This window comes from Excalfactoria chinensis, chromosome 1 (assembly GCF_039878825.1).
Source record: "Excalfactoria chinensis isolate bCotChi1 chromosome 1, bCotChi1.hap2, whole genome shotgun sequence".
Classification (NCBI taxonomy): Eukaryota; Metazoa; Chordata; class Aves; order Galliformes; family Phasianidae; genus Excalfactoria; species Excalfactoria chinensis.
Genome location: NC_092825.1, coordinates 7,689,806 through 7,705,285, shown reverse-complemented (window position 1 = coordinate 7,705,285; position 15,480 = coordinate 7,689,806). Strand labels below are relative to the sequence as shown.

General features: G+C 37.6%; 1 protein-coding gene across 1 annotated transcript in view; it reads right to left on the bottom strand.

The window, feature by feature from the left end:
• The window catches only part of SEMA3D (semaphorin 3D), a 141,048-nt gene that overhangs the window by 62,364 nt on the left and 63,204 nt on the right, over positions 1-15,480 (bottom strand). The window contains exons 4-5 of the mRNA XM_072336696.1: positions 4,434-4,496; positions 2,593-2,712 (exon numbers count right to left, since the gene is read on the bottom strand). Of these exons, the coding sequence (XP_072192797.1) occupies positions 2,593-2,712; positions 4,434-4,496 (183 nt within the window). The remainder of the gene's footprint in view (positions 1-2,592; positions 2,713-4,433; positions 4,497-15,480) is intronic.

Genomic DNA, 15,480 nt, shown 5'->3' with positions numbered 1-15,480 from the left:
ACCTTTGCAGTATAACACATGCCAAGAGGCTTTCCTATGTCCAGGAACACTCGAGAGACTGAGGGCTCTATAGATCACCATCAAACACTCCAGACTTCATCCAGACAAATTAATGGACACAACTACTCATTCAGACAGTTAACCTCCTGTTTTCAGTCTGGACAAAGATTTCAAAGAAAAGAGCATCCCTTGGAGACCTGTGGCTATGAGCACCAACCAGGCCAAACCTCTTCTTCACCAGCCAAGAGAAGTTTTGGCAGTGACTTCAGCACTAGCAATGCTAGGACTTTAATCCCCTTTAATTGTGTGATCCTGTAGGGGATTTATATGGGTTCAAAAGCAGTGTGTGCAGTAGTTCTGAGTCACCTGATCCACTCTCCTTTCCTGTCTGCTTCTGTAGCGTTGGCAGCAACCAGCAAAGCACTGGGCAGATCTTCCAGCAACTTCCAGAGGTCAGCAGGGTGCTGCCTGCTTTCAAAGCTGTGTGACACTATCTCTGGCTCTACCAAGCATCCCACAGCTTCCTGGAGAGGTTTCTAATTACCAAACATTCATTACCCATTCTTACAAATCAGAGATTTGGGAAAAAAAAAAAAAAAAAAAAAAAAAAAAAAAAAAAAAAAAAAAAAAAAAAAAAAAAAAAAAAAAAAAAAGGAAGAAAAAATCTAAAAGAGCAGATCTGCAACAGGAGTTCCACACAGGATTTCTGGCTTCACTTCCTACAACCAGTAGACTTTCCAGCTGCCTGTAAAATTCACATCAATGGGTTTCAAGGGCCCAGGACTCTCCTTCTATACCACATTTATCTGGACAGGCAGTGGCTTCATGGTATTTGGAATGCCAGGAGGAAAGGGAAAACATGTCTCATGCCATTCAAAGCCACTGTTTCAGTAGGAGGTTGTAGAAGAAATGCACCAGCAGAAGCGGTGTGAGTAGTGATGAACTCTGAACAGCTCACTGCTGCAGCTGATCAACCAGTGAGTGCAGGACAGGCAGAACTGGGAGACAATTAGGGGATTAGGAAATACAATGTGAGGTTTCTTCTTTCATTTCCTCTCCTAAAGTAATTGGTCACATCTAATTGAGACAGACCCCCTTGTCTAGACGGACTGCCAGACTGAACAATCAGGCCAAATCCATAATTTTGTAATGTCCGATGAGAACAGCCATCAGAAATGAAATTACAATGGGACAGTGAATAAGACAACTCACTAATGATCCAGAGGTAAACCAGAACCTTACACTCTTGCTAAGAATTGTTCTGCTCAGTTCAGCTGTGGACTTAATCATTCAGGGTAAGGAATCAGTGTGATACAAGCAAAGTAAAGCTTCAGTTGTTTCAATTGGAATAATCAAAGAAATGAAGCAAAGAAGACTAAGTTGTTTCTTTGCAAGCCCAACTATACAGCCTGTTCCAAACAGTACTAGGAGTATTAACAGCTTAATAGGGAAAAAGTATCATCATGCAGATTTCAGGCAGCTCCAGTGAAGTAACTTCACTGTAACTTCAGCTGCCTCTGGTCAAACAACCCACAGATTGCATGGGTCCCAGACAGGACAAGAGTTAAGAGTTAATCCCTTTCCCTTCTCCCTCCCCCCCCCCCCACCCCCCCCCACCCCTTTTTTTTTTTTTTTTGGATAAGCATTTGCCCTTGATTTCATTCATCAGCATAAATCCAATATTGCATTTAATAACATATCGTTAAAACTCACTTTTTATATTCTACAATTTCACTTAGATTCAGAGAAAAGGGAAAGCTATTTCTACAGAAGCACAGGAAGCCTGCATTACAGAAAAATAACCAGACAGGTCACATCCAGACACTGTCTAAGAGCAGAGACAATGTTATAAATATAACCAAAGTGTTATATGTATAGGAGTTAAAAGAGACTTGTGTACTAAGTGGCTGCTTGACACAACACCAAAATGCTTCTGTTCCGGAGGTTACATCTCAAACATTTACCACTTAGGATGGAGATTTCTTTGTCACCAGCAAATGAAGACCAGTCAGCTGCTAACTTCAGTGCAGGAATTCGCCACTAGTGACCGAGGACACCCAGCACTTACTGACAGGGCTGCAAACCATCTGCAAAGGCCTGAGATACCACCCTTCAGCTTAGACTTAGAGACCATTTACAAACTCTGAATTACTCTTGTGCACAAGAAATTGGAAACCATTCCTGAGGAACAGGAGATATGTGAACATTAGAAGATAGAACGATGAATGTCATCTTGAACTGTGTGTGTGTGTAAGCAGAATGTATGCGCGGAAATGACTTACAAGAAAGAAGGACATCTGGGTTAAATGTGCTCCTCACTTACTTAATCATGTGGAAGTGTCATTCTGAAGAACTTTGTGTATTAAGCCTTACCAAGGAAAGTGCTTTGTTCAAAAGCGATATGCACATATCGAATGTGAGAACACAAGTTCCTGTCTGACCTGCAAAACCCACCATTTACTCTGTTATTTACGCAAGTTGCTGTCAGTTCATTTTTTATACACTCACATGATATTTTCCAATCTGTAATGAATGCTAAACAAGACAAAGGTTACCCCTTGACATATCAGAGTGGTGAGAAAATTAAATTACCTCTTTGTGAGTGCCAAGTTCAATGTATCCACAGAGAGGGTGAAATGCTCCTGTGCCACAGACATAAACATGCGTTCTGTTGTAGGGCTGAAGGACCCTGATAAAATTGGCACATTCTGTCTGTTGCAAAGAGAAAAAAGAGAAATGTTAATTTTCATGTTTATTTTTTTCACTTTCACATTCTTGCAGTACGTTTTAGCCACAGAATCCTTGTATTTAAACTTGAAGCTACTGTAGTAGTGATTGTTTACTAAACAGTTCAAAGTTGTGATGGTTAAACTTTTGCAGTGGCTGTGTATTGGTCAGCTCATCAATCACACTTGCAAGCCCTTATTTTGTAATGCTTACAGCCACGAGGAACTATGTGGTAACAGTGCAGATTGGAGGACGTCTTCTCAGCTCATGCTGTAGACACATCCCCAGTCAACCGAGGTCAGATAGCCACCGGATTTGTCTGCCTACAAATCCTCCTGCCTTTGCTCCTGATTAAGGGTTCTGCACTAGCTTTAACACCAAAGATTACATGATAGAAAACTCTGTGGCAATCTCAAGGGCTTTAGCATACTTCCAGCAGGATGTTTGGTGTGAGTGACTTCTTTCTGCACCAACCACATCCTGTTGGTCACTTTTATTTGGATCCTTTGGGAAGCTCAGGGCAGTCCTGGCCTTAACTGGACATGGCTGTGGCTAGTAAGCAGTCCAGATGGCTGCCATGTGCTGTATGGGTGCTGCACGGGTTGATTATGAAGGCGTGTTGTAGCCTTCCCCAAAATATAAACAGGTATGATATTGTATTTAGGAGGAAACACATGAGCTATGCATAGGTCCAAGCAACCATTCTGCACCTTAGTGAGAGGCAAGCTGCAGAGACAGTGCAAGAAGCAAAAAGGAGAGAGTTATGATGTATGCCAAAAATAAATATTCCCTCCTCTGATCTTTTTCCTTATGTTTAGGTACAGAAATAGATCAGCACAGATCCTCCATAGAGTCCAGTATCAGAACTTTCCCAGTGCTCAGCAGAGGTGTTGTTTAGCCCTTGTCTGCTGTAAAGATAATAGTGGCAATAAGTTAGGATAAAAAGTTGAAATTCCTCAGACAAGAGAAAGAGAGTGTTTTGAGCTGGATTCCACCTTGTTAACAAATGGATCACCAGAAAATGCAATATTTGTGTAGAGAAAAGGAAGAAATCTTATTGTATAGCCAGAAAATGTTTACATTTATGGTGGACTTTTGACACAATGTAATCTGCATTATGCAAAGAAGATATGAAATTTTTATTGTATATATGCATGTACCTTATGTACACAGAGGTTTCTTTAAGATTTATGGTTTCATAGGAAAGCTATTAGATCTGAGATTTTATTTTAACCTTAAACTCAGTTGTCTGCAAATTAAGTTAATTTGCAATGTCCATTGCTACTCTGTTTCATTAATGAATTATAATGGAGTTACATTCAGGATATTTCCAAAAAAAGAGCACTTCAATGAGAAGGAAAAGACTTCCACAGGAAAAGTATTTCCCACAGTAAACATCAGAAGAAAGTTCATTAATATCTCAACTGACTTAATTACATACAAGGATGGCTAAAACATTTGCTGTTTTTAATAGTAAATATTTTTCTTAAAGCATTAGCATTTAAAGAAATCCAATTATTTTTAAATGACTCCCTCCAATCCTCCCCCCCTTTTTCTCAATTAGTTCATGAAAGAAAAAAACAAACAACAAAAAAACAAAAACAAAACAAAAACAACAACTCACTAACATATTTAGTGCATATAGAAACAAATATACAGGTGTGCAATATCACCAGAAAGAACAAAAATATCAAGACTATACTTACATGGGCATCTTTCCCAGCTAGTTTGCATAATTCCAACTTTTCTTTAGCTGCAGGCCAGTAAATCTGGAAGATAGTTGAAATAAGACAGAGGTAATGAATAATATAAATAGTTTCATGACTACTTTTAGTTTAACTTACTCCTTGAATGAACAGTTAAAACATACTTATACATGTTGAAGGAATTTACGTATGAGTAGAAGTGAACCTGGCTTTAAAAACAGTCTTACACCACAAGTATCAAGTCTTTAAAGCAAACTCCCTGCTCTTTGTTCACTTCATGCATATTTACTTTTAATAAGTACTCAATCTATCTAGAACAACTTGTAAGTATTATGAATAGCATGCTTTTCTCAAAGATAAGATGAGCCAAAATATCTAGAAATTAGAACTGCAGAACTAGGCAATTCACTTTGTAACAAATTTGGTCCAGTGCACATGGCAAAGCAACTTTAGAAAAATAATTAGCTGTTATTACCAGTGTCCAAATGAAAAGAGGTTTTGTTTGAAAAACTAAAGGTAGGTGTAAGGAAATTCTCATAGAGTGCATGACAGAAATTAATAGCACACAAAAATATTACTCTTCAACAATAACAAAGTGTACTGAGTAAAGTATACTGATTTTGAAAATGGCATACATAAGCTTGAGAAAGAATCATGTACCTCGCATAATTTTCTGCATAAAATATTACTACTTTTCTTTCTTCTTCATTTGTACAATTCTGTAAATTAGTTTTTAGTGCAAATGATGGAGCCAGATGACAAATCACTGTCTGTTACTGTAACCTCAACGATATTAGTGTAGAAATGTCAAAGAACAACTGTTCAGGTTCTGGTTCATTGATTTCAATTAAGCAGTCAAAATTGGTTATTATTATTTTTCAGTTTCTATTAAATTCAAAAGATAAATTGAACATAAATTCTTCCAGAAGCATCATGCTGAGCATGGATGGGATTTTTTTCTCCAGCTTATTTTGACAAATTGAAGGTACAGCTGGTCCTCGTGATTAACAGCAACAAATCACGCTATTTTTTGATCAAATATTGGTTAGGAAACTGTTTCAAGTTCCAGAAACCAATAAGCAGATTAATAGTAGTCAGAGACCCTTTTTTACTCTTAAGCCTACAAATACTTTGTAAAATTCTAAATAATGCCATGTGAATAAAGCTTAAAGATTAAAAATAATGATTAAAGATAAAAGACATTAAAAACTGTCTTTCAGTAAAGATGTATATCTCAAAAACAGGCAAGAGGAATTAGCATCTATAGCATTCCCTTAGGTTCATTCAGCTGTTGGCAGCTTTTAAGATGTGCCTTGTCCCATACACAGGTTTATGCCCTGGGATGGAATGCTAAAGAGTGTCCTGTGTCCATTTGTGTTGTCAAAGCTCCAGATACCCCAGATATACAGTGTTCTTCTTGATATTAGGGCAGCCTTTTTATTTAATCTCTTTCACTTCTCTTTTCAGTGAAAATGGATTTGGTGGCTTTCTGCAAGGAAATCAGTTCCCTTTCTAGTGAATTTACAGATACCTCTGTGAATAGAAGCTAATAGTAAAGATAATGTATTTTACGTTATGTAAAGCTTAAGTAAATATTGCTGTAAAGGGTTAAAGTTAAAGATAAGGCAGTACAATAACATCTCAACACTGGAGTACAAATTTATTTTCCCAGAGCATTTTTTCAGAATGATGTCATTATACAGTCCAGGTATGAAAGCACAACTAGAAATCAGATGCAGTGGTGTCTTTGGATTATGCAGTGTGCAACTCCAGAAAGTAGAGCAGGATATACTGGGAACTTGTCAAATCCATTGGGAAGAGCTGAAGCTAGTGCCAGCAAACTCAGCTGGTCTCTGCCTGGGCAGAGTGGTACAGCTTTGCCTTGTAGCACTGGCCTGCTACAAGTGTCACTGTGTTAATCAGAAAAAGAGCTTGATGCTTAAGAGGTGCTGCTGAAGACAAAGTGATGAAAAAGGAACAGATAGAGGAATATAAGGTAATGGATATCCAAATATCTAGGCAGTCTTAAACTGAGATCTGATCTTCAGTTTTCTTGCATAGAAACTTCATACCCAGTTCTGCCCACACAACTCCTATCCACAACAGAAAAGGTCCTTACAGGTCTGTGAGGAGTCTCTTGTTTTGGTTTTGCCAGTGTTCAGTTGTCTGGTTATGTAGACAAGATTTCCCTCAATAGCTTTTTGAAAATACCTGCCTCTACCTGCCAACTACACAGCATTACTGGACCTTTGCTTTCGGAGTCCTAGTTATTTTGGAAAGCATCTACTTGAAGACATCACATGTAGTAATGGACACCACCTTTAACTCTTGCTGAGATTTCTTCATGGGTCATTGTGTTTGTCATGTAGGCTATATAATTCAGGATGAAATACACACCTTGCTTTTGTGACTGAAGACCACTGTCAATTATGACAGAAAAGTCATTTGATTCTTATTCAAGCTACTCAACATGGTTGGACTAATGGTTGGACTAGATGATCTTCTAGGTCTTTTCCAACCTGAAAATTTCTGTGATTCTGTGATTCTGTGAACAGACACAGCATTATGCAAAGCCACATTAGCCAATGGAAAGTGAATCTACGATGTCCAACAACCTTTAAAATCAACTTGAAATACTACAAAAAGGAATAAAGTGATATTGATTTGCTTTTCATCTGAGAAATGAAAGGTTCCCAGAAACAGTCATTTCCAAACTGTAACAGATCAAGACAAATGCATAATGCAGTAAGTGCATATCAAGACACCGCGTGACTTCAGGTTTAAAACAGCACAATTTTATATATATATATATATATATATATACATACACCATGGTCCATGTTTGCAATGTCTAGAGAAATCTTAGAATAGCTACGTGTAATTGCTCAATTTAAGAGAAGAATGTAACCAGTTGAAATTCATAAACAATATATTTAAACATGATTATTTTCTTCTCTTAAGCTTCAGTTTATTATCCTTGCAAAATATCCATATCAAAATTCAAAAGGTTAGGGCTACCATCATGGTTTCCCAATTGTATCTGTTATGGATCAATTAAAAAAAATAAACCTTACCATTACTTCTAAATAATTGTACAAATATTTTCTTAAATTTAGCAACAGAGAAGAAATTAAAATCTCCTAATAAGTGCAAGCTAACTTTTCTCTGTTGGCAGAGTGAAAGAAATCCTCCCAGGAGTACAAAATTAAGTAATGCAGAAGTGTAGGACAGATAAGGTATCACATTAAAGGGTAGCTGGAAATTGATTTCTGATTAAAACAAAACATTGGAAACCACAAAAATCCTTTTCAGATGAGAGGTGCAGTAAGGTCTAAAAGTAAGAAACATTTTTCCTTCCTCAAAACGTGTACTTTTACTACAAGAGTAAAGAGAAAAAAAAATGATTTTTTATAAATATAGATGATTTATGTATATAAATTGATAGGTAGATTCTATATATACACCATTATGTGTATCTACGAAGATACAGTTCTATCAGTTTCATTTCAGCTACCATCTGTCATGAATCAATAATAATGGTTAAGAGTTAATATTTCTCTTTATCTCTCTTTCTCAATCCACTTTTGTTTGTAGGCTAAAACAGACAATAAATGGTTTGGTGAAGTGATGGCTCAAAGACAGAACATTGAATTCTGATTCCAAAGGAACTGCTGTATTAAATTGGAGGTTATTCAAGAATCATTTCTAATGAAGCTATAAATTCAGCATGATTCACAGCTTTTCCAAAACAGTGGAAGATAATAGGTATCATCAGTGCACACATACACACACAAAAAAAAAAAAAAAAGAAATTAAATATATCAAAGAAAATTACAGATCTGTTTGCCTTATTTCACCTTTTTGAAAGGTTTCAGAGCAGCTCTATAGGGAAGGGATAACTTAAATTTCTAATGAATACTGAAATAATATCACACTCGATATATCTTAGTGAAGAGATATTGCTCCTGGCTAATGCTGTGCCTTTCTTTAAAAAGCAGCTGAACTACACATTACTGAAGAAGAACTGCTTATCAGAGCTCCAGTAAAGCATTTTGTAAGGTGCAACATGAAAATTGACTAGTTTATCCAGGGAAAATTTATAATTGTTTATGGTAAAGCAATGAGCTGACAGGGAAGGAACGTGCGGCAGAAAACTACTCATGGAGTTCTTAAAGAAATACTGGCAGAGTTCATTTTATTTCATATACTCTTCAGTAGTCTTGGGTAACAAAAACAAACAAAAAAATCAAACAGCACTGCTACAAAATGTGGGAAGCATCACTAATACAAATGAAGATGAGTAATAATCCATGCGTGGAATAAAAGGGCTTTGATGACCCAAATGATAAATAGTAAGTTGAAATTAGTGTAATCTGGTCATAAATAAAAATAGATCATGAATTTAAAAATAAATAAATAAATAATAAAAAATCTGAAAGAGACAAGTAATGAGATTCTGGGATTAAAAACGTTTCTAGAGAAGTTGCATGAAGCATCCCACAATACCTCTTATAGCAAAATTGGATGGGGTTATTAAAAGAATACCTGCAGTATGAGGTATTTTCTGTGATAGCAGAGAGTGAGACCAGTTGACCAACATGATTCTTCCCATTCCTATGTCCCTGAGATAATCACACTCACACACACTTGAGTGTCTCATTGAGGTCGATGGCTTTCAGCAGCCCTGGAGGTTTCAATTGAGCCTCTCGTGTGCTTGACATCGCACACGTGTGTCAGCACATCTCTATCAGCACAGTCTCTGGTACAAGAAACCTCAAAGTGTTTTGTCAGTGGTACAGGTAGCACCAGCAGGATGCATCCCTATCTGGAGTGAAGCACATCAACTGACCGTCATGTCTTGTAACACTCACTCACTGAATTTGATCCATGTGAAGAAAGTCACTACTTCCTCCCTGTCTTGCAGGACTAAGATATGAGTCAAAGCACTTACAGGAAAACACACTGATTTTAAGTAGCTGCTTTATACAGACAGAGAAAGCCTGCTTCCTTCCCTTGTTTTATTCTATGCACTACATTATTGTTGTAGTGATGTTTTATAGAAGAAGGCATGCAATAAAATTACTGCATCCTTGGCAACCAAATGTCTCATTAAGATTTTGAGAGTGATGCATACCATAATTCAGATGCTTAAGCTCAGTAATATTAATGTATTCTCTATACAACAATTCCAAATGAAGTACTCAAAGAACAAAGGCAGATAGATCTGCAAGCTTATCACCATACTGGCATATGAAATGTGCTCCCCATGAGAAACTTTCCTCCATGAGACTACTACTCGGCACAATAAAAAATAAATAAATACAAGACTGTATTCCTTACTTGTCTAATGCAATCATAAAGCAGACGCTGTAAAGAGGGCACCCTGATCAAAAAATGTTGGAGTAAACCAGGAGACAGTACAACCCCAGCTATGCTGCTGCCCTACTAATTATAACACTTAGATTTCAGTTTTCCCACCAGTAAAATGAGAATAATGGCACTTGCAGTTTTCTCTCCTTTATGTTCCACCCCCAAAGAAATTAATGGCAAAATAATGGAAAGTATTTAAAAGCTTATAAGATCAATGAGCACTGAGAATGATATGACAATGATCTAATGAAAAGACTGTCACAGTGTTTCATACAACACTATCATAAATATCACAGCCCAATACCATAACAGTAGGTGTTCAAAGTACACTTTCTGGGAACCAGGACATTTGTCACTTCTGTATACTGACTCAAGGTCACATCACTGCTAGAAATTTATTGAATTTCCCAAGGAAAAGAAGAAAGAATTTCATGCCTTTTTTGTATTACGTTGCTGAAAACAACAAGTATTCTAATTAATGGGAAAATTAGCTGTTTTTAGCATACTGTGCAAGTGTGCCAGTTGGTCTCTAAATACCTCACATCTGTTGCACTCATGTGTTTGGTATGGGAAGTCCACAACTTGGGAAACTGCAGAGATTGTTCTCATATACAACTCTAAAGAGGAAGGTTACCCTAAAAACTTCTTGTAACTGGTTCCCACTGTACTTGCCATACTCTGGAGTTCAACATTTTAAAGTCATGAGTAAACAAAGGAAGTTCAGATATCTAAGTTCCTTATCTGAAGTTTTCCCTGTATTTGAAACCCAAACAGACTGTCTCTAGAACTAAATTTTTCACCTTTCTTTTTAACAGCTTTATCAAAGGTTAGCTAACTCCAAGGAATACTTAGAGACTCCTAAAAGCCAGGCCAGTGTTCTTAAATCTCTGTTACTTTAATAACTACCACAAACCTTCCTTCTTTCAACAGGTATTCCTACATCCAACACACTAATTCCCACAGCTGAGATATACATCCAGGGAGAGATTTGACAGAAATTTCCAACTCCAATTGTTTTATAGTAACAGAAAATCAGATTTCTGAAAGATTTGATATGGACGGGGAGAAGAGAGGATATAAAGATCGATTCAGATTGATTTATAACACTGTGGGAAGCACAAGTGTCAAGGTATATTATTCCTTATTTTATCAAGCTGAGTTTAATGACCTTGGAAGTCAGAGGGAAACAGTTATGTATTTGGATGACACATTCACAGACTTTGGGTAGCTTAAATTTGGCAAGCGGTTGTTAAAGAGAAATGTCTGAACCAAACAAGCTTACATTGCATCTGGCTGAGACAAAGAGATACCTCAACTTGTCTCAGGGCTTTTCTTAAAGCCCAGCCAACTCCAAACACAACTTTAGGAGTGCCAAGCCTTTCAAAACTCAAAGGCTTTCTGAGAAGTGCATTTTCAGGTGCACATTAAACAGGTGTGAAAACATAAAGAAAACAGACCAAAAGCTGATTTCATTTATGCTGGATTAAATCTTGAAAGGCTTTAGTGCTTTTGCACTTCATTTTCTACAGTATAACCACAGCCCACCATCTGTTTCTCCTGAAAGGAAACTACACAACAGGACTTTTAGTGTAAATGGCATTTCTTCTGACATGTTTATCCCTTCAAATTCAAGATAAATCCTACCTCTGAAAAAGTCAAAGCCCAGTATGAATTTTCAGAGAGCAGGATATTGGCTGTTCTTCATACCAAAATACAGGTGTAAAATATAAAAACAACAGGGAATGTTTACGGAAACATAATTCACAGCAACAATGCAAAAGGAAATAACAGAGACACTGTCTTCCACCTAGGTTCACTGTCCATCTGGTCACATACTGCTTTCACCACATTTTGACCATAGATTGTTGATCTGTGCCTGGTTGAAAGCTTCCATCTTGTATACACAGGTCCCTAAATTTAGGTCTGTTAAACAATGTTATGGACTCTACACGTTTGCAGATCTTCAGAGCAACATGTGCATAGATCAATGACAGGGGCAATCCAGAAGATAGCATGCACAGCCATCCTAATACAGTCATAGCTTCTTCTTATACACTTCCCTCAGTAGCCACTGCTGACAGTTTTTAGTGACAGGACACTAAACTACACACATATCCAGTAACAACAGTCTTGTTTGACTGCAAGTGATAGGCAAAAATATTCCTCTCTCTATGAGTTTTGGAAGGGTGGGAAATTAACAGGTGGAAATGAGTGCCTTATGAACTGTAACACTCAGAAATCTTACTTCTGAAACAAAAGTAATTATTCCTTTATGTTCTGGTAACTAATTCCTTATGTGTGGAGGGTCAGATTCTGACCCTGTCAGATTTCAGCATCACCTTGATTCTTTTCTTGGGAAAACTAGGAACAATGTTCTCCCAAACAGACTCATGGCCATACTCCCCTGCCACTGGGCTTATTTTAACTTCCCCACTTTCAAAACTTTACCAGTCTCCCGTAGATTCTACAGGACACTTTGGTCTCTACTGATGTTACCTGAAATCCTTTTTCTCCTCACAGGCAAAGAAAGCATCACCCTCAGATAGTCCACAACTTTTGCTAATAGACAGAAATCTGAAATTCCTTGGCACAAAGGAATTGGCCTATGATGGGTTGGGAAGTACCAGTCTCATTTCTACTGTGTTTAAATGTTACAGTAAGTACTTCAGACTGTGTGCGCACTCCCACGGCTCCTGTATGATGGCACAAACAAGTCTTAATTCAATGCTGGCTAAATTCCCATTGGTTTCATTCGTAACATAGACACATCTATAGCCCGACAGGAGGTTTCCCAGAACAATGAAGGCAAAATTCGGCTCCTGGATCCATGATATTGTTTTATACAGGTATGCATATGATTTTTCATACATAACCACCCTATTGCAGAGATAGGTGGGTCACACTGCAGATCTCACACAGTGATAACAGTGCTGACACATGGTCCCACTTTTGCAGTTAACAAGCAACAGAGCTGTGGAAAGGCAAATAATTGCTTTGTAAATATTTCATAAGTGTTTAGCCATCTGATATGAATATACACATATATGCATATGTATTCTTTACTGTGAACTGCACACAGATACAATCAATACAAAAGAAGATTGAAAGATAAGATGCAAGACAGCAGCACCTGGCAATAACCAAAAAATACCCATCCCAAACCAAACCAAAACAAAAAACCCACCAACAACAAACACAAACCAAGGATGCTCCAAGTGACAATTTGTGACCCAGTGCCAATACACACTGGAGCGGAGGAAAAAAAAAACTGACATGTTTATCTATTTGGCCCACATGTGGCTGTGTCTTCTAGCACTGACAGCTCCTGCAGGTTGGCAGCTTTTCAAAAGCTTGTCAGGCCTTGATAGCATTCCTATTCCTGCAGAGATGGGTGGGGTCCTGCTGCAGATTACACGGTGATAACAGGCCTGACATATAACTCTGCTTGCATTGGTAGCAAGCAAGGGAGTCAGAGAAGCATGCAGAATTTCTCCTCAGCTAGTCAATAAATGTTTGCCCAGTTTATGTTTTGTATTTCTGCTTTATTTATTTTTTTAAGAAGGAAAATAAAGAGGAAAATAACAAAGGTTTAAGGCAAACTCACAAGAAAACTGCGTTCACCAGAATAATCTTTTCATCTTGTACCCCAGAGTTTAGGACTATTAGCAAATTCTTTTCCAGCTTTCCACTCTCTTGTGCTAGTAAAGAATTATATTTTGACTTGTTTTACACCATAATTCTATTGGGTATGACAAAGTTGTCTTCAGGTTTATTGTCTGCATTTCCTGGGTCCTGATAAATATAGGACACAGTTTCTTTTATAAATTTACAATATATAAACAGCTTGCAATATTTGTAAGCCATCTCAGTTCTTTCAATAAAAGACAGTGGCACAGACAATGATACTTCTGCAAAAGAAGCTGTAGGCTTCTATTTCAAAACAAATTCATTGAAGTTATATCCCACTGAAAAAAAAAAAAAAAAAAAAAAAAAAAAGAAAAAAAAACGTTTTCCCCTTATTTACTTGTAGATTGCTACCATTTTAGTTTTCTGCATTTTTCTCACTGTGGTGTACTTTTCTGTTATACCACAGTAGCTACTGTTGTTTCATAATAAGGTTTGCAAGCACTGGAAACTGTGTGGATTCTTTTAAGCTACCAGCTAAGGAAGTTTTCAACCAATTACACAATAAATTGAATAAAACCTACAGTGATTCAAGAAATTGGAACTCCAGAAGAACAACAGATTTATTGCATCAGGAGAAAAATATACATATATAAACCAGGAAATAAAGCCCTAACTTAATATATTTAAGTTAACTAATTTAGGTAAATAATTAGGTTGCAAAGAGGAAGTTATTAAATGATATACATATACATTGGAGAGGGGAACATAATACAATGCTTTGGATGTTTATTTGATTACTGTCCCACATGCATGAATATAGAGCCTCAGATTCTGCAATATAATCTTTCCAAGTAGTTATGTCCACAGATGGGAGTTTTCCGAGAGTAGATTGTTTGGGACACTGACTTGGCTTCTGGATGTATCAATAGTTACTAATGCAATAAATATCTGAAACTGAGAGCTTTTTCCTCTTTATTTATTTATTTATTTATTTTTAATGTAATCTGAACCAGAAGACACTTACTATTCTAATGAATTACTGTCATTGGAGAGGCTGCCTTGTCAGGCGGCTCCTGCTCCAGGAAAGGACAAAGGGCACGCTTCAGCCCCTCGCAGCCCCAACATGTGTGGTTTCCTCGCACCAGGAGAGCCTGGCAGCTGGCCGCCTGGCCCCACGCCAACCCAAACCACAGTCAGTCTAAACACAGCGCCGGCAAACGCTGCTTTCTGACACTTCCCTGCTACTGGAGAGTATCCTTGAGAGCTGAAACCACGTCAGTGACTGAGATTTATACAGTAACGACTTCCCTCATCTTCGCTCTCCCCTCACACTTTTCAAACAACCCAGCACTGAGGAACTGAGGAGAAAGGTTCGGGCAACATCAACTCATGGGCATGTGCTCAACTAGGCATGTTTATAGAGTTGCTGGACACCCATGGAGACCTTGGAAATGAGCACACCAGGGTGCTTTGCAAAGCTTTTGTGTCACTTCTAGCTATTTAAATACACTTTGCCTCAATGTTTTGTCTGAAAGGTTTGAGACAACCTAAACAGTTAAACAGAGGAGTATTTGAATTCACACATACTATTTTCCTTTCTCGGGATATCCTCCTGGTTTTGAATTTTATTCCCTGCTTTTAAGCCACCACAAATACATAGGCACACATCTGTTCACTTTACCAAATACAAATTTTAATTCAGAGGCTTTGCTTTGCAATCCCTCTACCAAATGGCACTCTGATCACCAACAAATCCTCCTAGCTCGGACATTATTCTGCACTTCTAAGAAAGCTCAGTATCAATGGTGGTTTGGCTAAGGTGAAAATGTTACCAGTTTGGGCAGAGGGGTGTGAACATCTCCAGAAAGTCTGAACTAATCAATTGCTACTGAGCATAATGGGAAGTGACAGCACTCAGCATCTCTCAGGACACTATTGGCATCACATAATAACAGGATTCTGCTTTTCACACAAATAATGGTTGCTACAGAAAGCCTTTGCTAAAGATCAATCTATGGTGTCAAAATCTGTGATACGAATTATGCTGTTT